The sequence below is a fragment of the Hydractinia symbiolongicarpus genome, chromosome 1 (genome assembly GCF_029227915.1).
Source record: "Hydractinia symbiolongicarpus strain clone_291-10 chromosome 1, HSymV2.1, whole genome shotgun sequence".
NCBI classification, from domain to species: Eukaryota; Metazoa; Cnidaria; class Hydrozoa; order Anthoathecata; family Hydractiniidae; genus Hydractinia; species Hydractinia symbiolongicarpus.
This window is the reverse complement of record NC_079875.1, coordinates 10,277,230-10,299,675: the sequence shown is the minus strand read 5'-3', so window position 1 is coordinate 10,299,675 and position 22,446 is coordinate 10,277,230. Positions and strand designations below refer to the sequence as shown.

Here is a 22,446-nt window from a genome sequence, read left to right as displayed (position 1 = left end):
CTGTTGTTACATGTTTGTATGAAGTAAACAAAATTATCCAAAGAAGTTACATTTGCATCATGTTGATAACAGTTCCTTTTTATGCTTAGCATTGTTCTTTTAAAAAGAGGTTATGGCAATGGTCTGTGGAAGGTTTTTGTCATCGTATAAGTATTTTTCTAATAAGCTTCATTTTTATAAAGCAATCAAACTTTGGGAAGTTTTCATTCAAGACAGTGCAACAATAGCGTTGTCCCTTTGGAAAAAAAAATTGACTTTTTAAAATTTTATAATATCATGGTTCAAGAAATCTATGGTGAATCGTGTCCCTTTAAATTCGAAATCTCTAAACTGTAATGCAGTCCATTGCCTTGCACCCTGATTAAAAAAGGGAATTTTCCATTGGCAAGTTGTTGTAGTTGTTAGTAAATTGTACAAAAACTGTACTAACTGTGCTGGTGTCGTATCAATTGAAAATCGTTCTAAAGATATTTTCAAGTGTAGTGGTTGTAATCAGTGAGCTAGGTTTTCCAGTTTACTAACAATGACTACAAACACTAATGTCTCTGTACCATTGTTTTCCACACAGGTGATTGAGTTCATGCAAAATGGACGATATTGATAATGAAGATTCTATCTGTCAAACTTTTCTACTCAATGAAAAAGCAGTGATGCTTGTGAATAGATTCAACATGTGTGTGGCATTCAAGAACCTGTTGTGAACTTTCTTTGTCATAGATTGTGTTCAAATGCAATTTATTGGCTTCTTTTACTTTTTATTTAAAAAATCCCGATTCTTCACTATATCTCTCATCCAACATTCCATTGCTATATTTAGGTAATTCGAAAGTTAAAATTTAAACCAACTTGTAGAACGCTTAACATAGTCTTTTCAGACAGACAGTTTAGGTTGTTTTGCTGCCTAAGTTACCAGCGCTTGTTTACATCAAGTCGCAACCTCGCCAAGTAAGCGGCGAGTTTACAGTTTCTCAAAGCAAAATCCCAGCAAGACGTTCTGAAACTTTCCATCTGATAGCTGTACTCCGGGCAAGCGGATATTTAGCACTCAAAGTATTTCAAAGTTACCAGCGCTTGTCTATATATATATATATAAAAACAGGCGCTGAGAATTTTTCTCATTACAAAAGTGTAGTCAGAGAAATCACTGCATAAAGATAAAGCAATGGGATTTAATCGTGGACCAACATCACATAAAAAATATTCAGTCGTGGTTAAACAAGAAATAAAAATTTCAACTGCGTTGTAAAAAATAATAAACTTGCAATTCCACAGCAGCTAGTTACATATACCTAATAGAATATTCATAATTTTTCCCTTTTTTTATTCGACAATGTTTGTTCATAAAATACATAATGTTAGCGGGGTAATAAAGAGCCGGAATAAGCGTTAGTTCCAGCTACTCCCTCCGTCTATTTATTTAATACGCTATTGAAGAAAAAACTTAATTTATTTTCGGACGAGTATAGTTGGTCCTTCTCATCCTCGTCCCCAGGGTCTTGTGGCCCCTGAGCCGTTATTTCGGAGTGGCCAACAATGACCCTGGAACAGGCTGGTCATGTGATACAAAAATGCCCAGATATACTGGGCATTTTTGAAATTCCAGAGATAATGAGATGCAAATTTGACGCTCGTCTCAAGCTTAAACAGAGACGCATTAATACAAGCGAGATAGGAGATAGCCAAAAGATGGATGTGTTGAAACGTTTGGATTTTGTATTTAATTTGCACGAAGGTTTTCCTTCTCACTGCCTTAAGCCTAAACAAGTTCAATGTTTTGAAGCTCTTTTAAAGGGCAGGGATGTTGTAGCTGTCCTTCCTACGGGTTATGGAAAGTCGTTAATTTTTCAACTTCTTCCTGACGTTATACCACAAAAAAGTACAAGGAAAATTTCGTTATTGTGGTGTGTCCTTTATCTTCAATTATAGAAGACCAAGTGCAGTTTTTAAACAGTGTTGGTATTTCAGCAATGTCACTTCATTGCAATAATAGTTCCACAAGCTCTTATGAAAGTTTTTTTGCCAAAATGAAAACTCATGAAGAAATCAATATATCAAAAAAGGTGCAAGAAGGGGATATAAATCTACTCTTCGCTCATCCAGAGGCAATACTTTCCGAGCAAGGCAGAAATTTATTAAAGTCAACTGTGTATCAAGATAATGTTGTTGGAATTGTTATTGACGAGGCCCATTGTGTAGAATTTTGGTAAGTATATATATACTGTTTTTTTCTTCTCATATATATATTTAAGAACAAGTTAGCTACATCTTAGAAACATTTTTGACTAAGTTAAAGTAATTTACAATGTTATGACTAGCTATGTGTACTGTATTGTGGAAAACCTGAAGTAGATAAGCTACCTGCAACAATAGCTGGTCATGTCATTAAATTACCTCGAATAGCTAGCTATACATATGGAGTCAAAAAAAATGTCATTTCATTATGATTTTACGTTTCGATTATTTCTTTGTCAGGTTGACAAAGAAAATAATTAATAAAAAATATATAACAAAATAAATTAATAAGGTGCTGCTCTAAAAAGGACTATGTACTTCTATATAAAAAAAAAATTAACCAATAAAATATCTAAATATACATTTCAGGGGAGAAGAATTTAGAAAAGATTTTAAAGAACTTTCCACAGTGCGCACTTATTTTCCAAAAGCATCTATGTTAGCCCTTACTGCAACTATTACCATCACCCTCTTTGGCTGTATCCTTCATTTGCAAAATTAAAATAGTAAGAAAAATCGAACATAACCCATAGTTCTTGACATAATCATCCCCTCCTGTGACATTTGGATTTTTTTGGAACAAAAAATTTTGAACAAATGTACCTAACACATCATCAAAATACCTTCTTTGCTTTTCTTTGTCATGTGTAATGTTGACTGGAAACGGATAATTTGATGGTCTGTCTTCTAGAGAGCTCATACCCAGAAATTTCATTAATGCGACGATTATGTAGGCACGACCCGTACTTAAAAATAATTGTTCACTACCTTCATATGAATCTAATACTTTAGACGGTTTTCGGTTATACTTTTCCCTGAAATATTTAAGAGTTCCAATTTCTTTGACTGATTCAGGTGCATAAAGCAGGGAATAACTGTACTGCAATAGTGACGCTTTGCAATGCCACATCACAGGTTTAAATGGAGCACAGTGTTCCAAACGGTCAGATGGTGTGTGTGCTCCACCAAGAAGGTGTTTTGCACCAGCAAACCGAACTCTTGTGAGCTGATCTCCAGAAAAAGGTATTTTCATTTCCCTCATGGGATCGTCTTCAGTAAAAACAACATGACCAATGGTCTGACCAGGATCTGCTTGATAGTCAACATCTACTGTATTTGGTAACCGCTGTGGGTCTGGTAACTTCTCTAACTGTCCCGCTTGATAGTAGATTTCTGCAATCCAATTTTCAAACGTTCTAAGAATTTCAACACAGTCTGAATATTTTGATTCGTTTGTGTTAATAATTGGCATGGAAATAATGGTTGATTTTTGTTTCATGCATTCACTATGTGGGTGAGGTAAATGCACTGGCAGCACGTTTTTTAAAAACTTAAATTGTGAAAGAAATTCCAACATTATTCTCCCAATTAAAATGTTCGAGGTGTCAGCATAATGTTGCCATTCTTGAACATTTGGCATAAACAAATTTGGTGATGCAGTACGTACACTTTTGATTAAAGGAATATCATTAGACAGATGTTGCAATGGTATTCGATTTTCAATTAGATTACTGGCCATCATGTGGAGGTCGTTATTGTCAACATTTTTCCTTGTAGCCACAAGCACCCTCATATCCCAGTTATCTGATGTACCACGCAAAGATCCACCATTTCTGATAATATTAACAGCCTTTTCCATAAAATGACCACCTGCTAATTTTAACAAAACATCGCGCATTGAATTCGATAAGCAAAATCCAACTTGATTTAATCTTCTTTGGAACTATATAAATTGTATATGTATGTAATATCAAATAAACGACTTGGAAGTATTTAATTTACCTCTAGTCTATCTAAGCCAATATAAAAATCTTTCTTTAAAGTTTTGATAAAGCTACTTTATATCACATTTTTTAGGTTTAGGTCATACTTTTTAGGTTTAGTTTGATACTTTTTTAGAACGGTTTAGAGCTGACCCCTCCTTTAAGCCTTTAAAATGCTTTTCCAAGCCAATTAATTTAATTTTTCAATTTTCCCAATACTTTGTGAGTTAGCAGTTAAAATTACCTATATAATCTTAGCCTTTTGTTTCATAATAATTAAGTTTCTTATTAAAAATTTGTGTACATGTGGTAAAACTTATTGCTGCTGTTATGTTATGTTACTATAATTTTGATTTTTTGATTTTTTTGTGAAGTTTAATTTAATTGTATATAGACTTTTTTATTTTTGATATTTTGATTTGGATAAAAACTAAAGTATGTTGAAATAGAGTTGTATATATAATACCTGTCTACTGCAACCTCCTTCAATTGCAAGAATGGTGTTAATTCTCTGTAGTCGACTTAATTCATGCCATCTAATCTGCATTAACACTGAATAGACAAAACAAAGTTTAACTTTTAAACTATTACTCAAGGGTTGGTGTAATTTACCAGTGCTTGCTAGCAAAATTTTCAACAATAAAGAATGATTTGATTCTAACTCTTCCCATAAACTTTCGAAATCAAATGTCTGTAAGTCATTGTAGCTTGTATCATGTAAGTATGATGGTTTAGTTCTCCTACAAAGTTTTGCAGAATCACTTTCAACCTCCAGCAACATTTTACTTTCAAAGTCTACCATGGAATTTTCACAATTTTCTTTATTTCTTTGTATGTTTGTGACATCACAGAGAGCAGGTTTATTTTCAAAAAGCTTCTTTTTTGCCACAGATGTGGTTTTACTTGGTGAAGAAACTGCACAACGTTTAACTGAAACATTTTGTCTATGTAAACTTTGATTTTTTTGGCACGGACATCGGTATTCATGCATTTTTTGAATTAAAGATATACATTTACGACATATAGCATCAGACATTCCATCATCTTGTGACACTCTTATTCCACATGTTTGCTCAATTTTAAATGTTAGGTAAATTTTTTCTTCACTTTTTGAAAAACATTTTGTCACATGGTTTTGAGCAGTGACAATACAGCATAACCGACAAAGCACTTCATTTTTAGGTAAAGTGGCATGTTTAGTATATATCTTTGTTGGTGTATTAACAACTTCAGCCATTACAATGTGAAGATGACATTGACAAAAGTACTCCAAAACTGACTTGAAACATTGCACTGTTATCACTACTAACTTAGCAATATGTAGCTAGCTAAACTAAAACAAAAAAACAATATAGTTACTATATTCCTTTGTACACTCAACATAAAGTAGTTTAAACATAGCAGGCTGTTTCATATACAGAAGGAAAAAAAAGGCTTATTACTTATTGCATTACTTTAGCGAAAAGGTAGCTAGCTACCTTTATGTCTAATCTGCTACAACGTCAACAAATCGGTAAAGCTAGTGACATTTGCATCTTTATGTCTGGTCTGCTACACAACAAATCAGTAAAGGTAGTTACATTTGCCTGTATTTTACATGCAACTAAAAACTTAAATTTCTATCTATTCCTGGTGTCTTATGTTACATATAATAATAATAACTAGCTATATATATAAATAATATCACAATCCCTAATCTTTTCTAATGTTGAGTCAATTTTTTAAAGCTGGAGACCAACAACCCAGCTGCCATGTTTGTTGTTACTGCCGCGAAAGACAACTATGTATAAATCTTATTTTGGGTATAATTATCATAAAATATAAGCGATCATGTGACCAGTCTGTTCCAGGGCCTTTTCGCCGCTATCAGCTTTATCAACAAGGCAAAATGCCCTGGGAACGAGGTTGGGTCCTTCTTACAGATTTTTAAAGGACCCAGAAACCATTCAAATGTTTATAGACAACATCGAGTGTGTTAAGTACAATTTCTGGCATATAGGCTTATATAAAAAGAAAGTCCAACCCCATTCTTTGGCTATAAACCGACAGAGCTCCGTCACTTTGGCTAATATTTTTTAAATATGCACATATTTGGTATTCCTTGATGAAATATTTTTTTTTGGGACTATAAGAAAGTAACCTCGGTCTCCTCAAACAGCTATATAATAGCCAATATTACCATTGACACAAAAATATAGAAATTGATAATGTCAGTTGAAACAGCGCGACACATTTCCTCCCAAAGGTTTATTACAATAACTTACTAACACATAACAAAACAATAAATCTTTCAGTATTAAAGTCAAGTATTTGTGCGTATTAGTAAAGCCTAAGTGGCCATATTTGTGATCCTTCACCTAGGAAAAGTGAAATCTACTAGCTATCAAACAAAAAATCTTCTTTTTGGAATAGTAACCAATGTACAATCACCTGAGACAAACAGACCTAACACAAAATAAAACGAGTGAAACCACCATACACGAGAACACCTTTTTTAATCCTCATTCGACACTCAGTTATAAAGATTATCGTATTTTTTTACAAAAACAAGCAACCATTTGATGGGATGATGTGATCTTACTAGATCTTATCTCAAACAACTTTTTGACTAACGGATAGTTGAGTAAAAGTTCAACTACAATTTTACTGGATTTACATTTAGTGCAATTTATTTATTTTTCTTCCGCTTCGTGTGACATCTCAATCTCGTCTATCACGGCTTTAGTTCAAACGTCACTTCGCTTTGTGATTATTTTAAGAAAGTACTGAGCTTATTCTTTTTTTGTAACTATTCTTTTCAATTTTTAGTTAAAAGTTTTTTCTCCAACTTGTTCTAAAGAATTTTTTTAACACAATTTAAAATTGAATATTAAATTTGATGATTAACAAAAAACAAACAGATCAAAACATCTGATCAAGAGAATGGTTAGAATTTTAGGTTGAAAACAAAAATGGAGTTTGCACAAGTACTGGTATTATTTCTGTTTTCGCTTGGAGTTATCTTTCATTCATTTGGAATCTATCTATTACATCAAACGAAAAAATCTTCACTCAATAAAAATCAATGGTTGTATTTGTTGAATTTAAGCGTCGCTGAACTTGTCTTATGCGCTACAGGCGTTGCTAGAAGATTTTTCAAATTCATGCATTATAAGGAAATATCAATGGATATCACAGTGTATCAATGGACGGGCTGTTTTCTTGCTTATTGTTTAGCTATGATATCACTGACCGTTGATCGATTCTTTGCTGTGTATTTGAATATCCGTTACCCACTTTACTGTACTGAAAAGAAAACAAATATATTTATTTTTTGCATGTGGGTTTTATCAGTTTTATTTGCAGTTGTAACGACAAAGACATTATCAAATAAACAGATATTACATTTCACCACCGTGTATTTCTTTCCAGTATGTGAAGCAGCATTTCTTTTGACTGCTATTTTCACGTACGCCTATTTTTACAAGAAGATGCGTCGAAACAGGACACGACATTCTGTGGCTGTTTCATCTGTTACCACTGGCATATCTGAAGGAGGAAATCGAATACAAAAGCGAAGAAACAATGGATTATATATTCCAACTTTAATCATCATCTCATATGTTTTCTTTATGATACTGCCAGATCAAGTGTACTTTGTAGCAGCTGTTTTTGATTTGAGAATCTCAAGTGTGATTACAAATATCATGGGCGCTGGATATGCATTGGGAATTATATTAGACGCTATTATTTATGTTTTTTTATGTTCACAAGTCAGAAGCATCTGCATTAGAAGTGTAAAAAAATGGTTCAATAAATCATAAGTAGAAAATCTGTTCTAGGTTTATTAAGGAACTCGAATCTTTTTAACTATCAATGTTCTGTGATGCTGTTGAAAGTGTTGTTAAACCCTGACAGTGACCAGGACTCTATCTAAAATAAAGACACGTATATCTCAGTAGAACAAGACTACTATGCATGAGCCCACATAAAAGCTGTATACAAAGTTTGGCTTGCTTGTTTTCGAAAGGTTTGCTAGATTATATTAAAGTTGAGAGAGAACTACATCCTTTTTATTTTGGATATTTTGGATATTCTTTAACGTACTGTAGACTTTCTAAAATTCGACTTCTCATTATTCGAACATCTCCTTCATTTGAACAATTTCACCGTGAAAACTTCGAAAGAAACTATCATAAGTCACTTCCTGTTATACAAACCTCTATAATTCTAGCATCTCCACATTTCGGACGATTTTTCTGTCCATCGGCGTTTTTTTTATCTATTGTTTGAACATCGTTAAAAAGTTAGTTGTGTATACCGTGTAGATTGTTTTTGAACATAGATTAAAGTGATGAATTACATCAGAGATTCTTTAAAACATCTAAATATTAGTATGGATAAAGAGGAACCGTCACAGAAAAAGCAAAGTGCAACCACAAGTTATTTTAAAGGAATAAATGTTTAAAGTACAGCAGAATGTATTATCATTTGTTTAGAATCACTCCCGTTTGAGTAGAGTCCTAAATAATAGGTTTGAATGGAAAGTTGCTTGCCAGAAATTAAAAAAATCAAGTTATATCAAGCCTCCGTAATTAATCTAAATTTTTTAATAGAACGCATTTACCTCACTAAAGCAACCCGCAGAATGACGTAAGCAATACAACTTAAAACTGATGAGATTTTGAGACTAGGCTAGGCGTGACTCACAAAAGGCGACAGTTAAAGTTGCTAAAATTGAATATTTATATCTATCTGTTTTTACTGAATAAACTTGAAAAGAAATTCTAAACCACATGTATTTGTAAACACCTGTGATCGCGTAATATTTAATAAAAAAAATATAAAATCAATTTAAAATTTTGTTCTTGATGATTCCTCCAGATAAACACCTAGTTTCACCTTCCTTACATGGCAAGATTATTAGCTATTATTCTGGTCTTAACCCTATTCGGTCCAGGGTTTTTCGAACATAGTATGACCGGAGGAGGGGGGAGGGCGGAATCCCCCCCCCCCCCCCCCCCCAATAACTTTTCATAGGGAAGTTCAAATTGAATCAAACTTGGCACAATTATAGTACGTCATAAAAGGAACAAAATGGCAGCAATAAATTTTTGCTTGCGTCAGCACATTCTCTGTGACGTCATCATAAGCCTGAAATTTGTTAAAAATGCCACTATCTGTTTAAAATTTAATTACTTTTGTTCCAGAGCGAATTTTTGCATTCTGTTTGAAGTTTCTGAAAGCTAAATAAAAGTTACTTAACATATTTTCCGGTTTTTAAGTAAATCGCATAAAAAATTGCCAAAAATTGCCCGAAAATCCGATTTTTCGGATTTTCGGGTAAAATTTGAGAAAATCGGGAAAACGGATTAATGACGTGTCCAAATATGCAAAATGATTCTTCTTAATAAAACAAAGTTGCGTTGCAAGTTTGAAGTTCTAAAGATAATCTTAACAGGAGTTTTTGAATTTTCCCCATGATAAGGATTTCATAGAGATTTTTAGGGGTAGTTTCGAGTAATGGCCAATATCAAGGCCTCTGAAAGTTATAGGTCCTAACAATTTGGCATGCAGGTGTCTAATAGATAAATATTGAAACTCAGTAAGTTTCATAGCCATATAACATAGCAATACGGAGTTATTAAAATAACCCCCCCCCCCCCAACCGAATAGGGTTAAAGAAATGAAATTTTGTCACATAAACATTCAAGATATTTCAACATCCATTAAAGGAATCTGTGAAATACTTTCTAAATGTCCACAAATTGACATTTTGGCACTGTCTGAAACACATATTATTATTTTGCTTGAATACAATAATATAGACTACATATTTGTTAATAGGAACAGAAACAAAGGTAAAAGCGATGGAGTTGCAATGTATAGATCAAAATTTTTGTAAACAAATCAAAAAATCTAGTCATATCATGTAACGACCTCCTGTTGGCTCAAAATATTTATAAAAAAACTTTATAGAATTATTTCAAAGTAATCTATCCATTGGGACCGTTGAAGTAAAAGAAGTAATCATAATAGGCGATTTAAATGACAGTTATCTTAGAAAGAACGTGGACGTTGACATGAAAAACATACTAACGACGCATGTTTTAACGCAATTAGTAAATGCACCCACGAGAACAATAAAAAAAAGATCGTCACTAATAGACATAATAGCAACAAACACTACTCAGAACATAAAATCTGAAACATAAAAAAGTAAAGGCCGTTTCACATTACAGCAATATATAGAAAAATATTGACAGCAATATATTTATGAATAATGATATCAATTGAAAATTATTGAATTCATTATATTGGAAAATATTTCGAATTATTGCAAATTGTCTCTTTAAATGTCTCTTTAAATGTCCATTTAAATTTTGTTGTAATTCAAAATGTCTGAGGAACAGAGAAAAGCGGTTGCTGCGATTATTATTGCTACAACTTTACTTCCGACAAACTTTTCCAAACCTAAGGTTACGCGTAGAATTTGGGTGAAGGAGTGGATGAAAATACGAAAATCGATCGGTGTTTACGATAACTTAGTGCAAGAACTACGTTTGTATGACGAAGAGAGTTTCCGCAAATACCTGCGAATGAGCCCAGACATATATGAGGTGAATATAATTTTTAACTTGATATTCATGTGAAATAATTCTGAGTTTGATCTAAAACAATCCTTTTGTTTAGCTTTTACTTGAGAAAGTCAGAAGTAAATTAACGAAGAAGATTGACGAGGTTGGTTTTGGTGAGCTCTGAGTGAAGACATGTGCGGCATGTTGCTGTTGCGTCGTAGCTTGAGGAAATAGTATTTGATCATTCGTAGCAAAATCGTGTGGCTGACTTTCAAAATAATAAATGTTATTTTGCTCCATCTTTTATCTTCGATCGTATGTTTCATTTACTGTTTATTTCAGACAGACAAATTTCGAATACTTTGCTGATTCGATTTTTCTATTGTTCGGAGAACAATTGAGTCTTCTCACAACAAAAGAATTTCCCTTGCAATATTTTTTAATTCAAACCGTGTTTGAATTAAAAAGTCTTGACAAGTATTGAAAGCGATTGCGTAATGTTTTTTCGAACGTGTCTCAAAAGTTGGTTTCACATTATGTCAATTAATTGAGGCAATATTTTTCAATAGTTATCAATAATTTCCAATATATTGGATTCAATATATTTCTGTAATGTGAAACGGCCTTAATACCGCTTTCATTAAGCGACCACGACATGGTAATTTCTGTAAGAAAATTTTTAAATAGAGACCAAATTATAAAACTTTCCGAATGGTACGTTGTACCATAAAAACTCCAAGAAACAATTAAAACCAGCATAACTACTACTGTCGGGTGCACCTCAGCGATCAATACGGGATCCCTTATTATTTATTGTGTACTTTGATGATATTTCAGATTGCCTGAGATGTGCAAATATTATCATGATACCGTAGTATATTTTGATGACTTCAATATACACAATATTGACCACACTAAATGTAGAGTTTTCAAATATTGGTACATATTTACATGTTTCGGAGCTCGTAATCAATTTGAAAAAAGGTAAAACCGAATTAATGCTTTTCGTTACAGCTCAAAAAATCTCGAAAAATCTAAAAGAGATTTGGAGTGAAATATAAGAGCCATCCAATTAATGTTGCAACAGACTACAATTACTTACTACAATTAAAGACAAGCATCTTCAATCATCTACGATAACAATAAGAAAGTTCCATCTATATACAATACGATAAAAATAAGGAGCAGTTTTATGGTAAAGAAATGTTTGATAAAAAAAGTTTCAACACCACTAAAGAACTATTTTAGCATCAATGAAACAAACATTAGTACAATAAATAAAGGACTGCTCCTAAAACTTCTAAAAATAAAATTAGAACTCGGAAAAAAAGCTTTTTTTTACTGGACCAAAATTATTTGATAAAATACCGATTAAAATATGAGAGAAAAAGGTTTCAGTTCTTTTAAGGCAAAATTAAAGACCCTTTGAGATTTTTAATATTTTTAAATTTTTATATGTGAATAAAAGATAATTTAGTTATTGCTATGCAGTATGTCTTTAGATATGCTACTCACTGTTTTTATCTCCCTTAGCGTGCCGTAATCTGAAATCATGCTGCATATCCTGTTTTTCAACTAACAATTTTAATTTTAATTTAAACAAACATTTTTGTCGCAAATCAACAGTAAATGTCGCAAACCCAACGGTAAATGTCGCAAATAATTTTGTGTCTCGAACGTTAAAATCAACAGTAAATGTCGCACAGAAATTCAAAATTAACAGTAAATGTCGCAATTTTTTTTTATGGTTTCAAACTTTTTTTGATTAAATAACATTATTTTTAATATCACTTGACTATAAAGAAAGAATAAACCACCTGCACCTTTCATAATAGTGCTTAATGTGATAGTTTTGCATCACAAATTTTAAATAGCGGCGCGTGTCCCTATTGTTAAAGGTATTGAAACAATGAACTATCTTTTGAACTTTCAAACTGTTGCGAGTTTTGATTGCCTTGAAATTAGATGTGCTGTAGAAGATTACAGAGTGTGTTCATATTACTGTCAGCAGAGAAATATTTTTCAATCGTATTTAATTAACTTGGCGTTTTTAACCGGACTGAATTTAGGACTTTGATTTAAAGGACACCAACAATATTAGATACTTGTGAATCGTGCATACTCGAAACGATGAAGACTGTAGTATACTTGTAGTTTTTTCTCGCTTATTTTGGAGGCGCGTCTGCTGTTAAGGAGAAGACCATAAAAGCTCTTACCGAAAAAGAGTATGATATTTTAGTACGAATAAGGACTAACTGTTTTGAAACACCAGTAGTTGATCGAACGGCACTGCAGAAGTCCGTGATAAGAAAATTCCTTCCCTCAGTGATATTTATTTTGAGAGTAATATAGTAATTTCTATCTGTGCGACATATATCGTTGATTATTTATTTTGGTGCGACATTTACTGTTGCAACATTTACCGTTGGGTTTGCGACATTTACTGTTGACTTGCGACATTTACCGTTGGGTTTGCGACATCCACTGTTGACTTGCGACATTTACCGACAACGTTGCGACATTTACCGTTGATTGCGACATATCACGTTGATTGCGACATATCCTGGTGATTTCAAAAGAAAGACACTCTCATAACAATGTCGTCTGTGGCAGGATCAAAGCGTCGAATTGACAATAAGTCGTGCAAAATCAAGTACAAAGCTCTTAAAGCGTTGGAAAAGGGTACTGCGCCAAAGGATGTGGCAAAAGAGTTCAAAATTCCTCCAAGCACCCTGTCAACTTGGAAAAAAAATAAAGAAAAGATTTACAAGCAGTTTAACAACGGGCAAACATCGAAGAGATCAAAGCCAGAAAAATTCGAAGATGTGAACAAAGCTGTTCATAAATGGTTACTTATGATGAGGAGTGAGAATATCCCAATCAGTGGCCCGATGCTGAAAGAGAAAGCTCTTGAGTTTGCCGAAGCGTTGGGTGTCGAGTCATTTCAAGCTTCTCAGGGGTGGATGGCTAAATGGAAAACCAGGTTAGTTGACTAAGATTTTGTTTGTTTATCTTCGTGAAGATAAAATCTAAAAAAATGTTACAATAGCTTTGGTAGTTGTTTTTTCAAAATATCAATAGACTCTCTTTCAGAGAGGAAGGATAATTTGCATGGGACTTTCATCCCTAATCCATCACCAGCATTCAATGACTTTCCAGTAATTGTTATTTTGCAAACATTGAAGCTGTCATTCTTCAGAAAGTAAAATATGACTTTTGCAAAGCGTCCTGACTTTCCTAGTGGTAGATGTCCAATGATTTCTCCATCATTTTTCTTGACTGCAACTGCATATTTATCCATTTTATTTGTTGGTTCCATGAAACCATAAAATTCATCTCCAACAGAGGGTGTCCAATTACTTTTATAAACATGATGACAAAAGCGTCGATTTCGTACGTAAAAAGTTTAATGATAGGAAGTCCTATACAACAAATAATGTCTGTTAATCTTTTGACTTGTTGGACTTTCATGGCTTCCATGCTTTCTTTCACTCGTCAAAACTTCGAAACTTGGTAAAAATCGAATCTTTTTCTATTCGAATTCTTTCACAAATCAAAACATGGTAACAATCGAATGTTTTCTATTCGAATCATGGCCATGGCATTCTAAATTTAGAATTCCATGATTCGAATAAACAAAATGTAAAGCTCCATCTACACTAGTCACAACTACAGAGATAAACGTTTTTCTCATCCATTCCTTTCAGGTATGGAGTATCCTTCAAAAGAGGTCGACGAAGAAGACAAGGAGGAAGAAGATAAGATCACAAGACCGACGGCCGAGCAAGTGCGTACAGCTATCAACGTCCTCGAAGACTTGAGTATTTTTTCACATTTTGGAGAAGAAATGATAGCTTCCCTGAGGGACTTGAATCGTAATATCGCCAAAGATTTTGATATGAGTTGTAAGCAAACAGTTATCACCGACTTCTTTTCTAAATAAACATTAAAAAATTCATTAAAAGTGTATTGTTTTGACTTTCATTAACCTAATAGCCCCCTTAAAGTTAGACTTAAGATTAAATATAACGTTTTTATCCAGCTGGTTCACGTAAAGGGAGGATATTGCGCTAAAAGTTGAAAACCTCTACAACTCGAATGTCTCCATAACTCGAACGATTTCCTTTTCCCCGTGGCTGTTCGAGTTATGGAGACTCTACTGTACTAATAATATCCCACATGATTTTAATAACAAAACAAGCTTTTGAAGCAATTCAAACATATCATGTTGATTCTAATTACTCCTTTCAGCTTTTGATTGAAATACTTCGTTTTTAACATGTTACAAAAAATAAAACAACAAATAAATAAAATAATTTCAATCAAAAATTTGAAACAAATTTGCGTAAATAAAAGAATATGAAATCACCTGCACTGAGTGTGGATAGAATTTCAGGTTGAAAAACAAAAATGGAGTTTACACAAGTACTAGTATTATTTCTGTTTTCGCTTGGATTTATCTTTCATTCCTTTGGAATTTATCTATTACATCAAACGAAAAAATTTTCAGTCAACAAAAATCAATGGTTGTATTTGTTGAATTTAAGCGTCACCGAACTTGTCTTATGCGCTACAGGCGCTTCTAGAAGATTTTTCAAATTCATGCATTACAAAGAAGTAGCAATTATTATCACGGCGTATTCATGGACGGGCTGTATGCTAGTATACTTCATAGCTATGATTGCATTAACTGTTGACAGGTTCTTAGCTGTATATTTGAATATCCGTTACCAACTTCACTGTACTGAAAAGAAAACAAATATATTCATAATAAGCACTTGGGTTATCTCAATGTTATTTGCAGTAATAATAAATGAATCGTTTTCAGAAGAGGAAATCCTCAACCTAACAATTATGTACCTTTTTCCAGTATGTGAAGGAACATTTCTTTTGATTGCTATCTTCACATACGCCTATTTCTACAAGAAGATGCGTCGAAACAGGACACGGCATTCTGTGGCTGTTTCATGTGTCACCGCTGGCGTATTAGAAGGAGAAAATCGAAGACAAAAGCAAAGAAACAATGGATTATATGTTCCTACTTTAATCGTAATTACTTTTGTTTTCTTTGTGATACTGCCAGATCAAGTGTTTTTTGTAACAACCATCTTGCATATCAAAATTTCACATTTGATTTTAAACATTATGGGAGTGGGATTCGCCCTAGGATACATACTGGACGCAATAATATATGTGTTTCTATGTTCACAAGTAAGAGGGGTGGCTCATCGAATTTTGAAAAGATGCTGTAACAAATAGTAAAATTTGTAGAACACATGTATATTAAACTTTGTGGCATTCCAGTGAAAGCTATTTTTATTTATTTAGTTAATCGTTGAACCGTAAATTAGTATTTACTTCTCCAAACTGAGTTACAAATGGAGTGATTTAACCATTTCCTTTACCGGTAAGCAAGTTGCGAATTCTTTTAATAAAAACGTTACAATATTTGGTAGAGATTATTTCTATACTAAACTATCTAACGGCTAAAGCTTTGTAGCAACTTTGTTTGCTTAATTTAAAACATAGCTATAATCATGGAAGTGTAAAAAGAAAAAAAAGTGGATTCGGAGTTTGTTGGAAAAGGTTGCGCCAAAAAAATATTCACCTGCATCTTAAATTATAACTTCTTCTTCACCTAAGAAAGTCAAAAGAAAGAAAAGTAAAAACCTCAAAATGTTTATCCTCCCTATCTTTCCTGTTTTTGAATAAAACCTTCTTTAAAAATGAACCATAAACTTTCCAAACATTTTTTTTATTTTACCCTGCTAATGATTGTTGTTGTTGTTGATTTAATTCAAACGATATTTCGAATATACCCGCCACAAAAGACGAACTCAACAAAGTAGGCGAATAACTTGAAACTAACCGTATTCATCCATGTAAGTGATCCAAAGTTTTGCAAAAACATACAACGTAGTAATTTGAATTTTTAAAAGTGACAATCTGCAATACGCAATATTCATACCTGCCGAAACAAAACGTCTAAAAATTTAAGTAGGTACAACAAAAGAAATAAAAATACCACTTCTCCAACAAAATCGTATGTCTAACAACTGTTGCGGAAAATGCTAAATCTGCTAAAACTATATACTTGTTTTGCCCATGCCGAAAGCACATCAGGAAGAAAGCATACCAGACATTTAAAAAACTGCAACATATTTTGTTGTGTTATAATAAAGGGTATTACAAAATATCCACAATCAACAGTTGAGAACACAGCATACCAAAATCAGCTATCCTGTCTATTGCATACAACAAACCTCCCAATTTTACACAAAATGTGAGAAACCAACAGTTAACGACACATAGAATATAAATATAAATCTTAAATCAATTTCTATCAAATAGCTTGCAGGTTGTAAAATCTGATTACACAAAAGTTGATTTTAACGGTAATTTTGCATATTGTCTTTCCTAACAAAATTTGATCACAAAATATAAAATTAGTCTTAAAAATTTCAAATCTCGCAATTTGCAACACTTAGTTTGGGAGGTAAATAGTTAAAAATTTTGACGAGTCTGTTTCTTCCACTTTGTTCAGCTTGTAGCGCTGGTCAGAATAACCCATAGGATCACGTAAGATCATGTGCTTTCCACGATTAAAAGAATTTGTGACGATGTCATCAGACTTTCTTATACAATTGTTTTTCAGATTTTTATTACTTTTTCGTATGACGCTAAAAAACATTTCGCGAGACTCTTTTCTTTTTTATGAAAGATATTTCTAACTAATACGAAGTTTTTATACTTGACAACAACAGTTTGTTTTTAGCATTTTGGATTCGAATTATATATGTTTGGACGCGATAGACTTGGTATAAAAGTAGCAACCCCGGCCAGAGAACACAAAAATAAAAGTTATCGTTATCAGTAAACATTGGCGAAGATGTTTAAGGATTATTTTTCAGAAAATAAGTACAAAAGATATACAAAGAGACGTTTCGGTTTTCTCTTTCCAGTTGATGAACAACTTGTTTCCGCTAGATACGACACGCGCAAGCTAAACCGGGGGTTAAAGGGTATTTTAAAGGGTGTTATTTTTAACCATTGGGTACCCATGCGGTTTTAAAATTAATGGGATAATTAACGCCCGGTTTGTATTCTTTTTAATTTAGCAAATCTTAGCGTAACGTCACCCCTTATAAGAGCAAATGCATGAGCCGTAACAAAGTGACTGGTGGTTTTTATTCCGTGGACAACCATGCTCACTCACGCAAGAGAACTAATATAAAAAGCTGGCCGTATTCCTGTACTGAATTCACTGTATCTTTCATTGAATGCATGTAAGGGATATCAAAAAATATATATACAACACAGTATTCAACCATAAGCCAGTGGGCACTTTGAATCAACGTTGAAAGAACAGTGCATGTGATGTTAAATAGACGTTCATTTTGCGTTAAAAATGAATTTTTCACGTCTTTTTCCGACGTCTTTTCAACGTCAAACAACTACGTCTTTTCAACGTTGAAACAACGTCCCGCAAAGTCTAATTAACGTTGTTTCTATGTTGTTTAAGAATGTTCTCGCAACCGTTACGCTTAAGCAACAGCTTCGGAGGCTTAGTCAAGTGAATCAATAAGGTTCACGTATTCTTTTCCTAACATAATCCCGACGTTTTGTGCATGACTTTCCCAGATAAAAAAAATATCGTTTGCACTAATTACGATTTTTTAACATAATCATCAGATCTATATTAACCCTATAATAACTGTTAATGAGGGCAATACCGGAGAATATTGACCAACGTCAAAGTATTGCCTGAGCTTGTGAGGGCAATACGTGACAGAGGTCAATATTTGAAGGTATTGTCCGAAATAAACAGTTATTATATGGATTATTATCCGGGTACTGCATTTTACAACAAAAAATATTACATTATAAAAGCAGGATGTAGAAACCACGTCTTTATAGAAACTATTCCCATATGGAACGTACATTCGAACAAGAAATATTTTTTTTAAATCGAATATCGTGTAAACATAGCAGGTTTTCATTGCAGCCACAACATTGAATTCTTTAAAAGATAAAAGTAAGTTTCACTTCTGTTTCGCGTTTTGTTTACTTTTTTCCGTGTTTATTTACATTGAATGTTACCATATTTAAACTTTAAGCACGGTTGCTATGGTAGCGGGCAATACCGTAGAATATTTCCCGCTATGACGTAAGTTCTAACCAATCACATTGCACGATTTTCGAAAATATCGATGCCGCCCTTTTACCCGGGTAGTAAGGCTCTATATACAACTTCTCCAATAAAAACATGGTTCATAAAAAGAGGGTGTTACAAAGGACTCTTTCATACCTCTGTTACAAAGGATTCTTTCATACCTCTATGATGGAACAGAGTTTTATAATAACAAAACATAAGATTAAAACAATGCGTCCAGTATTCACAACGGGTGCTATGTAAAAATCACTAACATTTCAGTCTAATGAAAAGTTATCAACCTGGTTAGAAGCCGCCGTGAAACCAAAATTTTTAAACATTACAATGAAAGTAGCATTGATGTAATTTAGGACCATACTTTCATAGAAAAGCATCCACACACTTTTAGTGAAATCAGATCGCTAATTGTAAATCTTAACATGTCGAGCTAAACTTTTTTGTTATTTTAATTCTCCGTCACATAATCAAAATTATTACAGTTGACGCTCTCTAAATCGACGCTCCTTTTTCCGATATGCTCTCGTTTTTAAACAAATTAAAAGTCACCGTCAAATTCTTAAGAATCTCTCATAAACGAAGCTTTATTTTTCGACATTTTCTTATTCGATCAGCTCTCGTTTAAGATACAAATTTGAGGCCTCAAGAAGGAATTTTGCTCTATTATTTGATTTCTATAGTGTAAAACCTTTACACGGTTTTGAATTTCAAACAACTCTCAGGCTTCGAATTTTCGTACGTTCGATTTCTAAAAGTTTTCAAAACAAACGGGTAAAGCAAACAGTTGTCAAAAAATGGCGACTGTATCAGTGAAATTAACAAAACGAAAACGTAAAGATGTCAATTTAGAGACCAAATACAAATTTCTACATGCCACTGCAGAACGTTGAAAACAAAATAGTCTCGTTTGTTATTTGCATCCAGCTCTCTAATTTGACATTTACTCCCCAAATATCGAATTAGGGAGATTGCCACTATTTGATAAGCTCTCTAATTTGATGAATATCTCATTCCCCTTGAATATCTACTTAGAGAGCCTATTATGAGTTTACAAAACAGGTTATATCGTCATTTTTTCTTCCAGCTTCTCCATATCTGTTTGGCGCACACTTCAGGACCGAAGTCATACACGCACAGACTTATTCTTCTGTTGCGTTTTTGTGTTTCTATGACGTAACAAAAAAAATATAAATTCTTATCACGTATTGGTAAATGTAGTTATACCATACTGAACAATCTTCGGTAACTAGCTATATGCACTTGTTTTTCTAATGTCAATAGCCTACTACTTCATGCCGCTATCTTTTTTCTTAATGTACAACGCGACACCATAAACTAGTCAGTGATGTTTTTATAAATCTTACAAAGTAAAACCAAACTTTTTTTATAAATTTAACTAGCTTTATAACAAAGTTTTGTTGCTTGCAAATAAAATCGACCACGGCTCAATGCGCCATTTTACTAAGGAAGAAGTTGTAATAATTATGCGAAAATGTAAAAGCCAATAATATTTCAATAACAATGATACCAATTTATTTTTCGATCTTCCAATGGTGTCTCAACTCTGCATATTTTTCTTGGGGAAGCTCTTAATATTGTTTTTTTTCGTTTCTTAAAATCTTTTCCAAAATCATTCAATGCATGTAATATTGGCTTTGACCAAAAGTCTTTTACGTGTTCTTTCTGGTGGTTTATAAATCAAATCACCAAGGCCATACTGTCGTTTAATTAAAATGCACCACGATCTCTTTCCAAAATTGTCAGGAGAAAAATTTAAAAAATTAACATTATTTCGCTGTTTTACTCCATTTACGATAGTATATTCGCGAGTTAAGCAACCATAAGCATCACATTCACGGCCTAGAAACTTGTTTGCTTTTTATTAGGTTTACGTCAGCCATCTTATTTTTTTATTTAGCCTTAGCCTCAATTTTACGCTGAACAGTTATTACGCAATGGAATTTATAAGTAGAAGTATGGAAAGACACCTCGGCAAAGACTGCTTCTTTTATAGCGCTGAAACGCTATAAGTTTTCCTGATAGCGTTTGGTCACTTTGACAAAAGGGTACCACTACATATTGCCATTACGTATCGATGAAAGATCAATTTTGGGATGTATTAAGTAAACGATACTTTTAGACAGTACTAAAAATATGTATAGGTGATGCCAACACATACTTTCATGTAAAAGTGAAGTTCTTCGTCCCGTCAATACAAAAAATGTTGGGAAGAGACTAAGTTTCACTGATTATTGGAATGCCATAGTTTTGTGGTAACATCTCTCCTTTAAACTTCCCCTTTATAAATAAAAACAATTCATTCTTCTACTACTCCACATGATTTTAATAACAAAACAAGCTTTTGGCAATTCAAAAATATCATGTTGATTCTAATTACTCCTTTCAGCCTGTGAATAAAATACTTCTTTTTTAACATGTTACAAAAAATAAAACAACAAATAAATAAAATAATTTCAATCAAAAATTTGAAACAAGTTTGCGTAAATAAAAGAATATGAAATCACCTGCACTGAGTGTGGATAGAATTTTAGGTTAAAAAACAAAAATGGAGTTTACACAAGTACTAGTATTATTTCTGTTTTCGCTTGGAGTTATCTTTCATTCCTTTGGAATCTATTTATTACATCAAACGAAAAAGTCTTCACCCAATAAAACTCAATGGTTGTATTTGTTGAATTTAAGCGTCGCAGAACTTGTCTTATGCGTTACAGGCGCTTCTAGAAGATTTTTCAAATTCATACATCACAAAGAAATAGCAATGAGTATCACATTGTATCAATGGACGGGCTGTTTGCTAGTATACTTCATAGCTATGATTGCATTAACTGTTGACAGGTTCTTAGCTGTATATTTGAATATCCGTTACCAACTTCACTGTACTGAAATGAAAACAAATATATTCATAATAAGCACATGGGTTATCTCAACGTTATTTGCAGTAATAATAAATGAATCGTTTTCGGAAGAGGAAATCCTCAACCTAACAATTATGTACCTTTTTCCAGTATGTGAAGGAACATTTCTTTTGATTGCTATCTTCACGTACGCCTATTTTTACAAGAAGGTGCGTCGAAACAGGATACGACATTCTGTGGCTGTTTCATCTGTCACCGCTGGCGTATCAGAAGGAGAAAATCGAAGACAAAAGCAAAGAAACAATGGATTATATGTTCCCACTTTAATCGTAATTACTTTTGTTTTCTTTGTGATACTGCCAGATCAAGTGTTTTTTGTAACAACCATCTTGCATATCAGAATTTCACATTTGATTTTAAACATTATGGGCGTGGGATACGCTCTAGGATTTATACTGGACGCAATAATATATGTGTTTCTATGTTCACAAGTAAGACGGGTTGCTCATCGAATTTTCAAAAGATGTTGTAACGAATTGTAAAATTTGAAGGACATATGTATATTAAACTTTGTGGCATTTTAGTGAAAGCTAGTTTTATTTATTTAGGTAATCGTTAAATCTTATATTAGTAAAAGTAAACGAACATGTGTTTGTTTGTTTTTTGTTATCTTCGAGTTTTATAAATTGAACCACAAAGTTGCAAACGTCACAACGTAATGGATAAATATTGTGCCGAGTTTTTTTGGGATTTTTTATTGTGTTTTTCGTTTCATTAAACGTTTTCTATCACGGATCAATTTCACTACCCGAGCAGAAAGCGGTATAAGAAACAAGGCCTGTGCGTCT

General features: G+C 33.1%; 1 protein-coding gene across 1 annotated transcript; it reads left to right on the top strand.

Moving 5' to 3' along the window:
* Positions 1 to 21,288: 21,288 nt before the first annotated feature.
* LOC130648993 (galanin receptor type 1-like) lies at positions 21,289 to 22,140 on the top strand. Its single transcript, XM_057455205.1, has one exon. The coding sequence runs from the start codon at positions 21,289 to 21,291 to the stop codon at positions 22,138 to 22,140; it is 852 nt and encodes a 283-aa protein (XP_057311188.1).
* The last annotated feature ends 306 nt before the right edge of the window (positions 22,141 to 22,446 follow it).

Coding starts and splice junctions, on each gene's coding strand:
- LOC130648993 (XM_057455205.1), top strand. CDS start 21,289: ATGGAGTTTACACAAGTACTAGTATTATTTCTGTTTTCGCTTGGAGTT.